Source organism: Kogia breviceps, chromosome 6, assembly GCF_026419965.1.
Source record: "Kogia breviceps isolate mKogBre1 chromosome 6, mKogBre1 haplotype 1, whole genome shotgun sequence".
In the NCBI taxonomy this organism is placed as follows: domain Eukaryota; kingdom Metazoa; phylum Chordata; class Mammalia; order Artiodactyla; family Physeteridae; genus Kogia; species Kogia breviceps.
The window spans coordinates 82,922,863-82,940,984 of record NC_081315.1 but is presented as its reverse complement, the minus strand read 5'-3'; the positions used below and the strand labels follow the sequence as shown (position 1 = coordinate 82,940,984).

At 41.8% G+C, this 18,122-nt stretch overlaps 1 protein-coding gene across 42 annotated transcripts in view; it reads right to left on the bottom strand.

The window, feature by feature from the left end:
• APBB2 (amyloid beta precursor protein binding family B member 2) overlaps positions 1 to 18,122 on the bottom strand; it is a 381,324-nt gene that overhangs the window by 117,540 nt on the left and 245,662 nt on the right. For 32 of the 42 annotated variants that reach the window (XM_067036201.1, XM_067036188.1, XM_067036204.1 and 29 more), the window contains one exon: positions 1,519 to 1,727. In XM_067036201.1, coding sequence (XP_066892302.1) covers positions 1,519 to 1,727 — 209 coding nt within the window. The remainder of the gene's footprint in view (positions 1 to 1,518; positions 1,728 to 18,122) is intronic. The other 10 variants (XM_067036193.1, XM_059067059.2, XM_059067063.2 and 7 more) reach the window with 1 other exon arrangement.

Below are 18,122 nucleotides of genomic sequence, written 5' to 3'. Positions count from 1 at the left end.
TTACAATAAGGGGGATGGAGCCCTGGAATAGAGAAAGATTCTAACAGAGATGCCAAGGGCCAAGCAGTACAGGTGAAGAAAGAGGAACTCTGTGCCTCCGTGAGAGCCCAGGGGCGTCCTGACCCGCTCAGCCCCTGGGAGGCCACTCTGCGGTCCAGGGAGAAATGCCAAGAGGTAACTGGGCCGGAACGGAAGAGCGCTCCACTTCATGCTGAGCTCCACAAGGAGCAGCCTGTGTTGGTTCATCTTTACCCCCCAGCACACCTCACATAAGGCGAATAAATCGACTGAACGGGATGTGCCCTGAGAGGAGAAATATTATGCTAATAAAAAGTTACCAAAATCACTCAGTGATAAGCAACAAAATCCTAAATGATTCAGTGGAACTGAAGCACATATCTGATCATCAGGGCCAAGTACCAACAAACCAAGGCCCTGGGCTATCAACGGGGCCTATAGCTCACCTCAACCCTGTCACTTGAAAGATGGAGAATTTGAGGCCCAGGTTGGGTGAGATGCCTAAGCCCAGTAAAAGCAGGAATGTGGCTGGAATGTAGGTCTTCCAGCCTCCCAGAGAAGAGCAAGTAAATAATGGAAGATGTTGTTTACTTTCAAAGACAGGAAGGGTGATAATAGCAGCAAATATGTAAGAGAAACTTTGGGGTAAGAGATGCAGTTCAAATTCCTTCCATGTCCTCAAAGTAAAAGAAAATGAGTTGTTTAAAGAGCAGAAGACTGTGATCAAAAAAAGGCATAAGTGCCCGTGTGTTAGGAATGAAACTTCTTTTCTCCAGAAAAGCCATTACTTAACTCTAACCTTTTTCCACTGTAATTCCCTTGAATATTTAGTTATCAGGATTCACAAGGGTTCACTGCAGGGATTTTTGTATTAATAAATACCATGATGGAATTTTTTAATGCCTCAATTCTTTGTTTAAACATCAGATTTTATCCTCAGGGACAGAACAAATTTATACTGCTAATTATTTCTAAAACAATGTCACTTCTGCTAAATAAACAGATCCTCTTTTTTTTATTAGAAATTAAGCATTTAAGGGCTCTCAAGGGTTATTCCTGCAGACATTCTCTCCATGCAGTCAAATGAGCCCACGGATATTAATAAGATATGCAGTAATTATAACACATCTGGCCAAGAGACATTCTTCTGTGTGTAAATATTTTATGGAACCCGCACCATGCAACAGCACCTACAGAGTAAATTACTGCCTCAGTGAGCCCCAGGGAATCTTAACCTCTTCTCATTAATCAGCCTCTCTTACTTTCTGTACCTGAAATGGTGTTTCTAGAGACCAAAAGCCATTTAAAAAAATGAAAACATCCCTGAAAGATGGTATTAACACTATTCACTAAGAGGAAGCATTTCGGTTTCAAATGCAACATGCATGAAAATCAAAAGCTTACCTTGATGACCTGTTGGGGGGCAGAAGCAATGAGTCTAAAGAGAAATCACAAGTTACATCCACTCTACTAAGCCATCAAAAAGACACTCCATTTTACCTCGTTCTCTGGGGTGGGAGATGGCGTTACAGAACTAAGGGACCCTTTCCTAGAACCCTGAAGATCTGCTGGGATGGAGACAGGGCGTTCCCACTGAGTCGTCCCGGTTGGTATGTGCCAATAATAGGTCCCAGCGATGTCACTGATTCTTTTCCAGCCAGGTGGCAAATCTGGATCAGTCTGAAAGGAGTGATCACTCCATATATCTGCTGGAAAATGGAAAGAAAGAGAGGGTTTTATTAAAAGAGGAAACAATTACAGTCTTCCAATTTTACTACCAACAGCCAGGAGAATTCCACAGGCAGATGTGTCCATAGCCCAAATGAGAACTAAAGCCATCCTATGGACACGAAGTATGGAAAGAGGGGGAATACGGAAAGAAACATGGAAAGAACTGGAAGGTTGACACCTGAGAACATGGATATAAAGGACCCATTATCAAGTCATCTTACAGCTCCAAGGACCCTATAAACGAACAGGCTAAAGCTCCATTAGTCAGAATCAACTACTCAAGCAAAATTTGCAAGGTTACACACAAAACCTACCGTATCCCTTTGTACATTTGTAAGATTTACTGTTTGGGATCATGTATCGTTCCCAGTGATGAGTACAACTCTAATGTTCTTTAACTGCTTTCTGGATGAGTTACTGGATTTATGAGTACTGGATTTATACCTTCCATTTGCTTTAAAAACTCCTCCCATTTGGGAGACTTGGCTACAAAGACTTGGCTACATCTACAAAGTAGCCAAGTCTTTTGTAATACTGTAGAATTCTAAACTGCACACAGAAGATTCCCAAGGAGGGCAGACTGAAAAAGCCTTGGAATTCGAAAAGGAACCAGACTGACTCTAAAAACCGGCCAGTAATATAAATGCATGAAGGAGGATAGGTGTGGGATACAGTAGAGAATGGTGAGGACGGTGGCAAACTGGTAAGCATGTGCAAAGTCCAAAGGCATTTAAATTCAAAAAAATAATTTTTTAAGAACTGTATGTGTGGGAAATAAAATACATCTACTGGGAAATTTCAGTCATCCCTGGCTTATATCAATATTTTATTAATTTACTGGATTTTTTTTTTTTTTTTCCGGTACGCGGGCCTCTCCCTGTTGTGGCCTCTCCCTCTGTGGAGCACAGGCTCCGGACACACAGGCCCAGCCGCTCCGCGGCATGTGGGTTCTTCCCAGACCGGGGCACAAACGCGTGTCCCCTGCATCGGCAGGCGGACTCTCAAACACTGCGCCACCAGGGAAGCCCCAACTATTTGTTTTTTAAAAATCTCATTTTTGGCCTTTGAGTTGAGTATGAGATGGATTAAAGTGCTAGAGAAGAGAGGAGAGACATAAGGAAGCAGAGTAAGAAATCCATAGAGAGGGAGGCATAATGGAGGAATCGCAGGCGGCTATTATCAACATACATAGGTAGAAAAACTTAATAAACTTGTGCTCTAAATCTGGGGATCACTTCATTCTAAGGATGAGGCCCTTTTCTGTGTGGTCATTCACAACAGGCTGGAGCAATTTAATGAGAAAGTATGTGGGCCTTGCTCTCAGCAAATGGTCACTGCATCATGTGGGCTGGCGTCACTGAGGCTGCTTCAGCCGCAAGAAGAAAAAAAGAAAACAAACAAAGAAGTTGATTAAGGCTATGAGCACAGATGTCCATTCATGCAGTTGTTTAGCATCCCAGCATTCACTTTTCTCATTTAAATCTGCCAGAGGCAAAACTGCCACTTGTCTCAAATTATGATGGAAATTTCCCCTCCCCCTACAGGAAATTAAGCATGATTAAATAATTTCAAGTTACCCAAATCTTTCAGAAACAACTCGAAATAAACATGTGCATACACTCCTCTGTCCTGTCTCCGTTTTAGGGAGTGAGATGGTTGTTTCTGCTGTTATTTTGTTTTAAATATTTCAACTGGGATGGGAAAGGTAAAATACACAGGTCTTGGTATTAAGTTGGAGAAAACCCTACCAAGGGTGTTCCCTTGTCCAATTCTAGCAGCTCAGACAACAAGCTCGAGATGGAAACTAGAAGGACATAAAGAGGATGCTAGTGACCATTTCTGTTGTTTTTAAGGTCTGAGGGCCTGAATTTACACATGTATCCCCGTTGTCTCTACAGCTGGGACATTAGCATATATGAACAATAGCTACATACCACTATGAGAATATGAAATCACATCATACTAAGGGCAGAGACCAAGGTCAGCAGTCTTCAGGTGTGACTTTCCAAAGTGGTTGAGAGGGACCTTGGGCTGCATGGCAGAAAGTGGTCTGTTCTGTTTCAACCAGACCCATTCACTTATATTTGGTTTATATTTTGAATTTCTGGTGAGATTTTATTGGAATAAAAATTACAAGGGGGGGGCTTCCCTGGTGGCGCAGTGGTTGAGAATCCGCCTGCCGATGCAGGGGACACGGGTTCGTGCCCTGGTCCGGGAAGATCCCACATGCCGCGGAGCAACTAAGCCCGTGAGCCATGGCCGCTAGGCCTGCGCGTCCGGAGCCTGTGCTCCGCAACGGGAGAGGCCACAGCAGTGAGAGGCCCGCATACCGCAAAAAAAAAAAAAAAGAAATTACAAGGGGGGTTATTCTGTTGCTAAAAATTGGTGATGATCAGATGATGATGATGGTGGAAGTGAGGTGGGCACATCTACAATATCATCAGCAGTTCTGAATCATTTATAGACTCCCTTCCACATCACCCTACCCTGGTTGTAAGGAATGTAAGCCCCGTGAGGGCAAGCAGACATATTTCTGTCATGTTCACCATCATACTTCCAACACCTAGCATGGCAGGTGTTCAATTACAATGAGCTGCATGAATGGAGGGTAGATGGTGGATGGATGGACAGACAGACGGGTAGACGGAAGAAAGGAAGAAGGGAGAATGCATAAAGAAGGAGGGAGAAATAAGTGAATGAAGTCCTGAATGCTGGGAACTGAACTTGGCGCTCAGCAAAGAAGAATTCTGAAGAAATCAGTTCTGTGTAATTTCATAAAACAGAGCAATTTCACAAGGCTCTGGAATACTAAGCTTCTAGTTAAGAGCATGTCTACTTCCCTTGAAGGCGTATGTGAATGTTGTTATGGACAAAAAGAAATACAATATGATAAACTGGAAAGAGTCCTGGGCTGGAGTTGAGATTTTGTTTCTTTTTTTTATTGATAGGTTCCACAGGAACAGCAAGAAATATGCCTTCTGAGGTACCTCAGTGCCATTACACTTCATTTTGTTTAATCTTCAAAGCCCCAATGTGCTTTGTTTTCCTAAATAAAACTATGTACACATTTTTTTTTTTTTTTTTTTTTTTTTGCGGTACGTGGGCCTCTCACCGTTGTGGCCTCTCCCGTTGCGGAGCACAGGCTCCGGACGCGCAGGCTCAGCGGCCATGGCTCACGGGCCCAGCCGCTCCGCGGCATGTGGGATCCTCCCAAACCGGGGCACGAACCCGTGTCCCCTGCGTCAGCAGGCGGACTCTCAACCACTGCGCCACCAGGGAAGCCCCCTATGTACACATTTAAATAAGTACCCTGGACCTTATTCAACGGGTCAGTGGTTTTCAAATGTTATCAAATTGGGGAGAAGGACAGCGGTGCAGGTAGGTGGAACTCCAGGCCTGTCCAGACTCTTTTGGCTGTTGCAGCAACATTTTTATCTGTTTTAAATATTGGTCTTGTATGCATGATTTTCCTTGAAAACAGGGATTAGTTGAATGCTCACATCAATCCCACCAGAAGGTAAGAGTGGGAATAATGGCCAGCCAAGACAAGAAGCCGGCCCTTTCAAGGCTTAAACCCAAGTTCTCTTAATGCTGCCATGAGGTTCTCAGGAGCTGGTAACAACTGTGCTGTTATTAACAGTAAAAGTAACAGGGATGCTGATGTGGGCTGTGGGCTGAAATACCCAGCTGCTTTATTGCTTCTTTATTGCAGGAGCTCGTGGAGTATCCACTGCTGCTCTATTGAAGGACACGCTATGGTTATCCCATTTCTAAGGCTCAGAGAGGACGGCAGTTTGGTTTAAAGCCAAAGGGGTAAACTATGTCCCTATGTAGAAACGGATGTTACTTTTTCAGAGATCTGAGAAAAGTCCGTTGTGGTCAGCTTGGGGGAATTTAGAAGGTGTATAAACGGGGCGGGGGTGGTGGGGGAGACACATAAGGAAGGACACAATGGCTTCAAGTCTGAGGCTATGAGAAAGGCCAGTTGACCTGACCAAGATTACAGAGTTGGTGAGTGAGGGCACCAAGATTTGCCCTGGAGACTAGGTACATCCATGCAAGGACACTTCCAATATAGGCTTTGCATAGGGTCCTCCCTTCCGTGTCTCCCTCCCTAATTCTGCATCCAGTAAACCCAGGCAGCTACTTCCAGCCTGGTCCATGACCTGCAGTCTCTCCCACCGGAAACCCGAGGATCATATTCCACGCCCAGGCACACAGCAGAGACTGAGAGCCCACCTATTTCTTCCTCCTCCCTTCCCTACAGGATCTCACAGCTAAGAAGCTTTAGGGTCTCCTGTCATATCATCACTGCATCACTGCATCTTGCTGAAGGGGCCTTCAAGGAGAAGAGGAAAGCGGGACACGGTTCAGTGGTAAGAGCAGAAAGCAACAGATATCCTTTCTAAGTGGCTCTGTGGCCCATGTTATCATTTGCAGTTTTGTTCCAGAAGCAGGGCCTGGAAGTCGGAGTGTAAAAATAGCAAGGCTGAGAGCCCCAGAAAGTCTCTCTTGTGCTGGGAGCCTCTTGGGCCAAGAGCAATACTTGGCATAGAAACAAGGAGCCCGTCTATGAGCAGCGAGGACCTGCCCCTTCCAGCTGCCCTGGGCGCAAGTGCCACTGCTGGCCTGGCTCCACCTCTACCACTTCTCTCCTGCTCTCCTCCCTGGTCTGTGTGTGAAGCAAGCCTGCCTCTCATCACCCTCTCCCCTGGGTTCGCTTGCAGGAACTGAAGAGTCAAATGAAAACAAATTAGCATCTAGCAGCAGCTGGAAATCTCCCCTCTTGCTCCGGAGGTCACAGGAAGGAGGGATGGGTGAGCTGGAATTCTAAATTTGGCAACGTCTGCAGTGCAGAGCACAAGAGGCCTCCCTCTGGCCCTCTTAATGGCACTCGCTCCCTTCCTTGACAGTTGTATACCCAGTGCCTTCAGTGTGCACAGCAGCGGGTGAGCACCTTGCTGAGAAAGAGGAGACAGATTAACTCATTCAACAAATATTTCCTGTCTACTCTGTGCCAGGCATTGTGCTAGGGCTGGGGGGTGTAGAGTTCATCAGATAGACCCAGGCCCAGCATCCATGAACCGGGGCAGTGGTTCTCAAGGTTCACAGTCACCTGGAGAATCTGCTAGAACACAGATCGCTGGGTACACTACCCCCCCCCCACCCCCCGCCAAGGTTCTGACTGGGTTGCTCTGGGGTGGGGCCTGAGAATCTGCATTTCTAACAGTTCCCAGGTGGTGCTGATTTCTTGCTGCTGGTTTGGGGACCACGCTTTTAAGAACCATTGGCCTAGGAAGACAGAAAAGGTAATTAATCTTTTCCATCTAACTGCTGGCTCCAGAGAATAAAAAATGTGAATTATATTCAATCATTCTTTCATTTATTTACCCACTTATTCATTCATTCTCTTGCATTGAGGGCCTCCAATACATTCCAGGCACTATTCTAGAAGATGAGAATACAGTAATGAATAAAAGAGGCAATTCAGGTATAATGGGATCAATTGTGTCTGAGGATAGGGGGGGCTATTTGGATAGGATGGTCTGAGGAAGGAACAATGTCACCCTAAACTAGAAGGGGCACCAGCCTTGGGAAGGGACAAGAGAACAGCACTCCTGGAAGACGGAACAGCAAGTGCAAAGGCCACGTGGCAGGGAAGAGCCTGTTGTGTCATTACAACAGAACGTCACTTGAATGAGATGTGAGTGGTCTAGGATAAGATTTAAGGCCATAAGGGGTAAGGATTCACCCTCTATGCAAAGGCAGGCTCTTGAAGCTCTTGTGTGGTCTGTGTTTTCAAAATCAGAAGAGTAATCTACACAATGCTCCCATTCTTAAAGAAGAAAAACCTCTCTCTTCGGAAGTCTTAGCTGCAGCTACTGCTGGCTTCTCTTTTGAGCACTGTTATTCCCGAGGGAGCCAGATGCCTTAATCCAAACTATCTGAATTTAGCTTTATAACACTTTCTCTGGTCACTGGTGGTCTGCTTCTTTTGTCTCTCTCTCTTCTTTCCTAATTCAGTACTTACTCCCTTTATTTTTTCTGGACCTAGAACCTCCTTGTCAGAAAACAGCAAGAAGGCTCTTCATTCCCTCCAGCTTCACCACCGACTTCTGAAGATAAGAGCGTGGAGCCAGGACTCCAGGTCCGGATCATTTATTACAGGTTTGCTGAGGGTTCCAGGCAGCATACAGAAGCTGTTCAGAACCCGAGGTGAAACTGTCCTCACTCAAAGGAAATGGCAAAAACAATGACTGTGGAAACAAGGGAATGAGCCCCAAATGTCCAAAACCTGTGAGCTCGCTGCCCCGCTGGCCTGACAGACAGAGGGGAGGAAAGATGACCTAAAACAGTTTCAGGGCCCCTGCTATTTCTTGATATTTATTTGCAGGGCCTATCTGGGACCCTGAAGTGTCTATCACAGCCTCAGAAAAATTACACATTGTACTCAATTGAGCTTTCCTGTGGTTGTATTTTTTTTACAGCTGTAATAAACCTCTTAACAGTTTGGGGAGTGTTGATTTTCTAACTCTTTTCCCCTATTTTCCTTTAAAAAAATTAACATTAAGATATTTAATGTCCCTGAAATATAGTTATTTGTAACTGAGGATTTTTCTGTTAAAGATTTCTTTTAAATTTAATTTTATTTATGTTTTTATACAGCAGGTTATTAGTTATCTATTTTATACATATTAGTGTATAAATATCAATCCTAATCTCCCAATTCATCACACACACCCCACCCCCCCGCCACTTTCCCCCCTTGGTGTCCATACGTTTGTTCTCTACATTTGTGTCTCTGTTTCTGCCCTGCAAACTGGTTCATCTGTACCATTTTTCTAGGTTCCACATATATGTGTTAATATACGATATTTGTTTTTCTCTTTCTGACTTACTTCACACTGTATGAAAGTCACTAGATCCATCCACGTCTCTACAAATGACCCAATTTCATTCCTTTTTATGGCTGAGTAATATTCCATTGTATATATGTACCACATCTTCTTTATCCATTCGTCTGTATATGGGCATTTCGGTTGCTTCCATGACCTGGCTATTGTAAATAGTGCTGCAATGAACATTGGTGTGCATGTGTTTTTTTGAATTATGGTTTTCTCTGGGTATATGTCCAGCAGTGGGATTGCTGGGTCATATGGTAATTCTATTTTTCGTTTTTTAAGGAACCTCCATACTGTTCTCCATAGTGGCTGTATCAATTTACATTCCCACCAACAGCGCAAGAGGGTTCCCTTTTCTGCACACCCTCTCCAGCATTTGTTGTTTGTAGATTTTCTGATGATGCCCATGCTAACTGGTGTGAGGTGATACCTCATGGTAGTTTTGATTTGCATTTCTCTAATAATTAGTGATGTTGAGCAGCCTTTCATGTGCTTCTTGGCCATCTGTATGTCTTCTTTGGAGAAATGTCTACTTAGGTCTTCTGCCCATTTTTTGACTGGGTTGTTTGTTTTTTTGATATTGAGCTGCATGAGCTGTTTATATATTTTGGAGATTAATCCTTTGTCTGTTGATTCATTTGCAAATATTTCTCCCATTCTGAGGGTTGTCTTTTTGTCTTGTTTGTAGTTTCCTTTGCTTTGCAAAAGCTTTTAAGTTTCATTAGGTCCCATTTATTTATTTTTGTTTTTATTTCCATTACTCTAGGAGGCGGATCAAAAAAGATCTTGCTGTGATTTATGTCAAAGAGTGTTCTTCCTATGCTGTCCTCTAACAAGAGTTTTATAGTGTCCGGTCTTACATTTAGGTATCTAATCCATTTTGAGTTTATTTTTCTGTATGGTGTTAGGGAATGTTCTAATTTCATTCTTTTACATGTAGCTGTCCAGTTTTCCAAGCACCACTTATTGAAGAGACTGTCTTTTCTCCATTGTATATCCTTGCCTCCTTTGTCATAGATTAGTTGACCATACGTGCATGGGTTTATCTCTGAGCTTTCTATCCTGTTCCATTGAACTATATTTCTGTCTTTGTGCCAGTACCATATTGTCTTGATTACTGTAGTTTGTAGTATAGTTGAAGTCAGGGAGTCTGATTCCTCCAGCTCCATTTTTTCCCCTCAAGACTGCTTTGGCTTTTCATATCTTTTGTGTCTCCATACAAATTTTACGACTTTTTGTTCTAGTTCTGTAAAAAATGCCATTGGTAATTTGATAGGGATTGCACTGAATCTGTAGATTGCTTTGGGTAGTATAGTCATTTTCACAATATTGATTCTTCTAATCCAAGAACATGGTATATCTCTCCATGTGTTTGTGTCATCTTTGATTTTTGCATCAGTGTCTTATAGTTTTCTGAGTACAGGTCTTTTACCTCCTTACATAGGTTTATTCCTAGGTGTTTTATTCTTTTTGTTGCAATGGTGAATGGGATTGTTTCCTTAATTTCTCTTTCTGATATTTCATTCTTAGTGTATAGGAATGCAAGAGATTTCTGTGCATTAATTTTGTATCCTGCAACTTTACTAAATTCATTGATTAGCTCTAGTAGTTTTCTGGTGGCATCTTTAGGATTCTCTATGTATATAGTATCACGTCATCTGCAAACAGTGACAGTTTTACTCTTCTTTTCCAGTTTGGATTCCTTTTATTTCTTTTTCTTCTCTGATTGCTGTGACTAGGACTTCCAAAACTATGTTGAATAATAGTGGCGAGAGTGGACATCCTTGTCTCGTTCCTGATCTTAGAGGAAGTGCTTTCAGTTTTTCACCATTGAGAATGATGTTTGCTATGGGTTTGTCATATATGGCCTTTATTATGTTGAGGCAGGTCCCCTCTATGCCCACTTTCTGGAGAATTTTTTATCATAAGTGGGTGTTGAATTTTGTCAAAAGCTTTTCTGCATCTATTGAGACGATCATATGGTTTTTATTCTTCAATTTGTTAATATGGTGTATCACATTGATTGATTTGCATATATTGAAGAATACTTGCATCCCTGGGATAAATCCCACTTGATCATGGTGTATGATCCTTTTAATGTGTTGTTGGATTCTGTTTGCTAGTATTTTGCTGAGGATTTTTGCATCTATATTCATCAGTGATGTTGGTCTGTAATTTTCTTTTTTTGTAGTATCTTTGTCTGGTTTTGGTATCAGGGTGATGGTGGTCTCGTAGAATGAGTTTGGGAGTGTTCCTTCCTCTGCAATTTTTTGGAAGAGTTTGAGAAGGATGGGTGTTAGCTCTTCTCTAAATGTTTGATAGAATTCATGTGTGAAGCCACCTGGTCCTGGCCTTTTGTTCGTTGGAAGATTTTTAATCACAGTTTCAATTTCATTACTTGTGATGGGTCTGTTCATATTTCTATTTCTTCCTGGTTCAGTCTTGGAAGGTTATACCTTTCTAAGAATTTGTCCATTTCTTCCAGGTTGTCCATTTTATTCGCACAGAGTTGTTTGTAGTAGTCTCTTAGGATGCTTTGTATTTCTGCAGTGTCTGTTGTAACTTCTCCTTTTTCATTTCTAATTTTATTGATTTAAGTCCTCTCCCTCTTTTGCTTGATGAGTCTGGCTAAAGGTTTATCAATTTTGTTTATCTTCTCAAAGAACCAGCTTTTAGTTTTATTGATCTTTGCTATCGTTTTCTGTGTTTCTATTTCATTTATTTCTTCTCTGATCTTTATGATTTCTTTCCTTCTACTAACTTTGGGTTTTGTTTGTTCTTCTTTCTCTAGTTCCTTTAGGTGTAAGGTTAGATAGTTTGAGATTTTTCTAGTTTCTTGAGGTAGGCTTGTATTGCTATAAACCTCCCTCTTATAACTGCTTTTGCTGCATCCCACAGGTGTTGGATCATCATGTTTTCGTTCTAATTTGTCTCCAGGTATTTTTTGATTTCCTCTTTGATTTCTTCAGTCATCTCTTGGTTATTTAGTAATATATTGTTTAGCCTCCATGTGTTTGTGTTTTTTATGTTTTTTTCCCCCCTGTAACTGATTTCTAATCTCATAGCATTGTGATTGGAAAAGATCCTTGATACAATTTCAATTTTCTTAAATTTACCGAGGCTTGATTTGTGACCCAAGATTTGATCAATCCTGGAGAATGTTCTGTGTGCAGCTGAGAAGAAAGTGTAATCTGCTATTTTTGGATGTAATGTCCTATAAATATCAATTAAATCTATCTGGTCTATTGTTCTCATTTAAAGCTTCTGTTTCCTTATTAATTTTCTGTCTGGATGATCTGTCCATTGGTGGAAGTGAGGTGTTAAAAGTCCCCCACTATTATTGTGTTATTGTCGATTTCCTCTTTTATAGCTGTTAGCAGTTGCCTTATGTATTGAGGTGCTCCTACATTGGGTGCATATATATTTATAATTGTTATATGTTCTCGGATTGATCCCTTGATCATTATGTAGTGTCCTTCCTTGTCTCTTGTAACAGTCTTTATCTTAAAGTCTACTTTATCTGATATGAGTATAGCTACACCAGCTTTCTTTTGATTTCCATTTTCATGGGATATCTTTTTCCAGCCCCTCATTTTCAGTCTGTATGTGTCCATAGGTCTGAAGTGGGTCTCTTGTAGACAGCATATATATGGGTCTTGTTTTTGTATTCATTCAGCAAGCCTGTGTCTTTTGGTTGGAGCATTTAATCCATTCACATTTAAGGTAGTTATCGATATGTATGTTACTATTACCATTTTCTTAATTGTTATTGATTTGTTTTTGTAGGTCCTTTTCTTCTCTTGTGTTTCCCACTTAGAGAAGTCCCTTTAGCATTTGTTACAGAGCTGGTTTGGTGGTGCTGAATTCTCTTAGCTTTTGCTTGCCTGTAAAGCTTTTGATTTCTCCATCCAATCAGAATGAGATCCTTGCCAGGTAGAGTAATCTTGGTTGTAGGTTCTTCCCTTTCATCACTTTACATATATTGTGCCACTTGCTTCTGGTTTGTAGAGTTTCTGCTAAGAAATCAGTTGTTAACCTTATGGGAGTTCCCTTGTACGTTATTTGTTGTTTTTCCCTTGTTGCTTTCAATAATTTTTCGTCAATTTGATTACTATGTGTCTTGGCATGTTTCTCCTTGGGTTTACCCTGCGACTTTGCCCTTCCTGGACTTGGGTGGCTACTTCCTTTCCCATGTTAGGGGAGTTTTCGACTATAATCTCTTCAAATATTTTCTCGGGTCCTTTCTCTCTTTCTTTTCCTTCTGGGACCTCTATAATGTGAATGTTGTTGCGTTTAATGTTGTCCTAGAGGTCGCTTAGGCTGTCTTCATTTCTTTTCATTCTTTTTTCTTTATTCTTTGCCGTGGCAGTGAATTCCACCATTCTGTCTTCCAGGTCACTTATCTTTTCTTCTGCCTCAGTTTTTCTGCTACTGATTCCTTCTAGTGTATTTTTCATTTCAGTTATTGTATTGTTCATCTGTTTGTTTCTTCTTTAATTTTTCTGGTGTTTGTTCTTTCATTCTTCTAGGTCTTTGTTAAACATTTCTTGCATCTTCTCGATCTTTGCCTCCATTCTTTTTCCGAGGTCTTGGATCATCTTCACTATCATTATTACGAATTCTTTTTCTGGAAGGTTGCCTATCTCCACTTCATTTAGTTGTTTTTCTGGGGTTTTATCTTGTTCTTTCATCTGGTACAAAGTCCTCTGCCTTTTCATTTTGTCTGTCTTTCTGTGAATGTGGTTTTTCTTCCACAGGCTGCAGAACTGTAGTTCTTCTTGCTTTTGCTGTCTGCCCTCTGGGGGATGAGGCTAGCTAAGAGGCTTGCACAAGCTTCCTGATGGGAGGGACTGGTGGTGGGTAGAGCTGGGTGTTGCTCTGGTGGGCAGAGCTCAGTAAAACTTTAATCACTTGTCTGCTGATGGGTGGGGCTGGGTTCCCTCGTGTTGGTTGTTTGGCCTGAGGCAACCCAGCACTGGAGTCTACCCAGCTTTTTGGTGGGGTTAATGGCGGACTCTGGGAGGGCTCACGCCAAGGATTACTTCCCAGAACTTCTGCTGCCAGAGTCCTTGTCCCCACGGTGAGCCACAGCCACCCCCCACCTCTGAAGGAGACCCTCCAACACTAGCAGGTAGGTCTGGTTCAGTCTCCTATAGGGTTACTGCTCCTTCCCCTGGGTCCCGATATGCATACTACTTTGTGCGTTCTCTCCAAGAGTGGAGTCTCTGTTTCCCCCAGTCCTGTTGAAGTCCTGCAATCAAATCCTGCTAGCCTTCAAAGGCTGATTCTCTAGGAATTCCTCCTCCCACTGCCAAACGCCCAGGTTGGGAAGCCTGACGTGGGGCTCAGAACCTTCATTCCCATGGGTGGACTTCCGTGGTATAAGTGTTCTCCAGTTTGTGCATCACCCACCCAGCAGTTATGGGATTTGATTTTACTGTGATTGTGCCCCTACTACCATCTCAGTACGGCTTCTCCGTTGTCTTTGGATGTGGGGTATCTTTTTTGGTGAGTTCCAGTGTCTTCCTGTCGATGATTGTTCAGCAGTTAGTTGTGATTCTGGTGCTCTCGCAAGAGGACGTGAGTGCACATCCTTCTACTCTACCATCTTGAACCAAGCTCTGTTAAAGATTCTTGAGTAAATGTTCCAAGAACTAACTATTTAAATGGTTCTTAAATTTGGGCCTGGCAATATGGTATACTTTGTGTATTTTTATCAAATGTTTTGGCATAAGATCAACACAATATTTCTTAATTTAAACTCACTGGGGACATAGTTTTTGCTGGGCTTACTCTATTAAATTTGTTTCAGGGCCACATTACTATTGCAGGCAGGAGCTCTGGAGACAGTGGGCAGCCTTGAATCTCAGCTCCAATGCTGGCTGGCTGTGTGACCTCGGACAAGCAGCTTAATTTCTTTTTTTTTCTTTTCTTTTCTTTTTTTTTTTGCAGTACGCAGGCCTCTCACTGTTGTGGCCTCTCCCATTGTGGAGCACAGGCTCCGGACGCGCAGGCTCAGCGGCCATGGCTCATGGGCCCAGCCGCTCTGTGGCATATGGGATCTTCCCGGACTGGGGCGTGAACCCGTGTCCCCTGCATCAGCAGGCGGACTCTCAACCACTGTGTCACCAGGGAAGCCCCAGCTTAATTTCTAATGGCCTGTCTGCTTACTATGACAGAACTGATGACAGCTTCTGTGCCATACAGTTGATGTGGAACAGAGTGCCCAGCACAAAGCCAGGCATGTAACAATCGCTCAGTAAATGTCTGTTACTATTCTCTATTCATTACTTCATTCAAATGTGGCTTTGGGGGAAAACACTATGTAATAGAAACATTTTTGAAATGGCATCAACCACAGTGCATTTCATTGAAAAACTAAGATTTCTGAGAGTTTGCAACCACCAAATGTGTTTTTACTAAAAAGGTAGTTTTTATTTAGATGAAGAAAAGTAGATGAGAACAGTGGTCACTTACATATCAATTCAGAAACAACATATCACATGAGGACCCACTGGTCTGAGTTTGTGGCACCTCTTTAATAAGCATGTGGGGGCTTCCCTAGTGGCGCAGTGGTTAAGAATCCATCTGCCAATGCAGGGGACACAGGTTCGAGCCCTGCTCTGGGAAGATCCCACATGCTGCGGAGCAACTAAGCCCGTGCACCACAACTACTGAGCCTGCACTCCAGAGCCCATGAGCCACAACTACTGAGCCCTCGAGCCACAACTACTGAGCCCACGCGCCTAGTGCCTATGCTCCACAACAAGAGAAGTCACCGCAATGAGAAGCCCGCACACTGCAACAAAGAGTAGCCCCTGCTTGCCACAACTAGAGGAAGCCCACACGCAGGAACGAAGACCCAACGCAGCTGAAAAATAAATAAATAAATAAATAACCAGCATGTGGCTGCTTTATGTCATGCAGTTGAGCCATTAAAGAAGGAGAAATGAAATCAGAACAAAATACTTTATGAAGTCTGCTTTATTATTTAAGACATCCTTCTTTTGAGACTGCTTCTGCTCTACCTTATGTCTTCAAGAAAGTATGCAGGGACTTCCCTGGTGATCCAGTGGGTAAGACTCCACACTCCCAATGCAGGGGGTCCGGGTTCAATCCCTGGTCAGAGAACTAGATGCCGCATGCATGCCACAACTAAGAAACCCACATGGCACAATTAAAGATCCAGCCTGCCTCAACTAAGACCTGGTGCAGCCAAAATAAATAAATAAATACCAAAAAAACAAAGAAGAAAGTATGTAAATAGGAACTGATCTGATGATGGTGGAAAATAAAAAGGAAATTACGTCTCTCTGTTCACAGACTGCTAACCAAAATCAAAACAGATTCAGGGGGACTCTGCAAAGACAAATTTAAAAACTAAAGGGCATGAAATGTAAGCCACTAAAAATTATCCAGGGGGAAAAACTGGTATTTGTAAATATCCAATCATACATCCATACCTATACATAAATATAACTGAAGTTAATCATATGACCTGGCTGCAGAATATTTTAAATATCATAATAAGGTCTCATTTGAAACACACAACAAAACATGCACTTTCTTACAAGTTATAAAAGGAGATACTAAAATTTTAAGATATGAAATATAACCTAAAATATTATTTCCTTTTAGAGCGTGCACAAAGTAGCATAATGTACAATCACTATTGAGAAGCTGCAGGCTGAAAGTCTTCCCTCCCCTCCAAAAAACGTAAAAATAAAACCTTAGAACTTGAATGGAGAATAGCACTTTAAGAAAGCTACAGACCATTTCAATAACCTCAATTTTGTTTTTCTAAGATGTGCCGGGAAACACCTGTGTTGAAGCCAACCAATCTCCAAAATTCAAAAGTCTATTCACAATAAAAAATGGAGAATGGGTGCAGGTGGGCATACTCTTGAATCAGCAACTTGTTGGTGATTTTAAAAAGTAATGGTTGCAACATATTTATATAAAATTGCTAGGCAGGTTTATTACTTTTTCCTCCAGTTGTCTGACTATACCACTCAACTAACTGAATGGCAGCAATGCACCCTGTTCAATACCAGACGGGATTATTCAGGTTTGGCAGGAAGATCAACAAGTCAGCCCTAATATTCTTTGCTTTCAAGTTTAGGTATTTAGTGCCTAAACACCATGTAACAGGAAGACCTATAATCATATGGAGATTAAGCAACTGTACAACATCATTCAGAGAACGTGTCCAGCTGCCATGTCTGCAGTCAACCAACCACACATCTTCCTCATCTGATTATTCTTTCACAGTGAGCAGTTGGAGAAAAGACAAAAATGCCACCTTGGGCAGCAATCTTTCTTTGGCTTCCATGCAATTACACAGATACAATTACTACTGGCACCATACTCTTTCAAGGTAGACAGGTTTGAAAGTATATTAAATAAAGCCTGTTTTTTTCCACTATTTTGGCAGGGTCTTCAATACACTTTCTCTTAAGAGCTGTGGTCCTCCTCAGGCTGGTACACAAGAGACTGATAACAAGGTGGAAGCTATTCTAGGGGCTGCCTAGACCAACTTCAAGGTCATTATTATTCTATACAGTGGCATGAGAGGGCTTGCCTTCTCATCTACATTAAGTATTAGGACAAAGGATGATTATGGAGAATCTAGGAAATCAACAAAGTATTCAACAACTAATTACAATTTGGCCTTTTATCAGCATGTTAAAAGCGCAAGTGGAAGTGGATGCCATCTTTTCTAAAGTCAAAATCGGTGTGTGGGAGCATATAGAACTATACTCCCATAGATTAAAATGTGTATATTTTGTTTCTGATACAAGAACAAGAGCATGCACTTCTAGAGCACTATGAATTTTCAAAGTCCTATAACTAATTCAATCTCATTTGATTCCACAAAATCTTACAAGACAGGTACAGGAGATACTATTCCCATTTTACAGGTAAAGATACAGATTTCAGCAACGTCATATAACTTGATCAAGGTTGGGAAACTGGCTGTCATTGACTGTGGAGAAATCTCAGTGTATTTTTGTTTGGGAACCATTCTATTTGTTAAATGTATTTTTAAAGGTTAAGTGCCCTTAAAAAAATCAGCATAACTGAAGTAATTTGTTCAGTATGCCTAAGTGGTTAGTGGACAAGCATTAACATTTGGTGTAAAATGTAAAATAGGGTTTTTAGGATATGGATGGGGTGGAGTTCAGAGAGAAATGTTTTTCTGAGATTAACTTTTAAAAACACATTTAAAAGGATCAGGGTAAAAGCTGTTTTTATTACTCTTCTGAGATATTTATTCTCTACCTAAATTAAAAGAGAATTTGAAGCAGCTTATATAAAAGATATAAATGTATTTGAAACCAATAAAATAACATGAGAAAATAGAGCCATGGAGTTGAGAAGAAATTTAATTTCTTGCCCCTAAAATTTACAAAGTTTTAGTTATCTAATAAAAGAAGTTTACCAAAAAAGAAACTTTTCCCTAAGCACCAA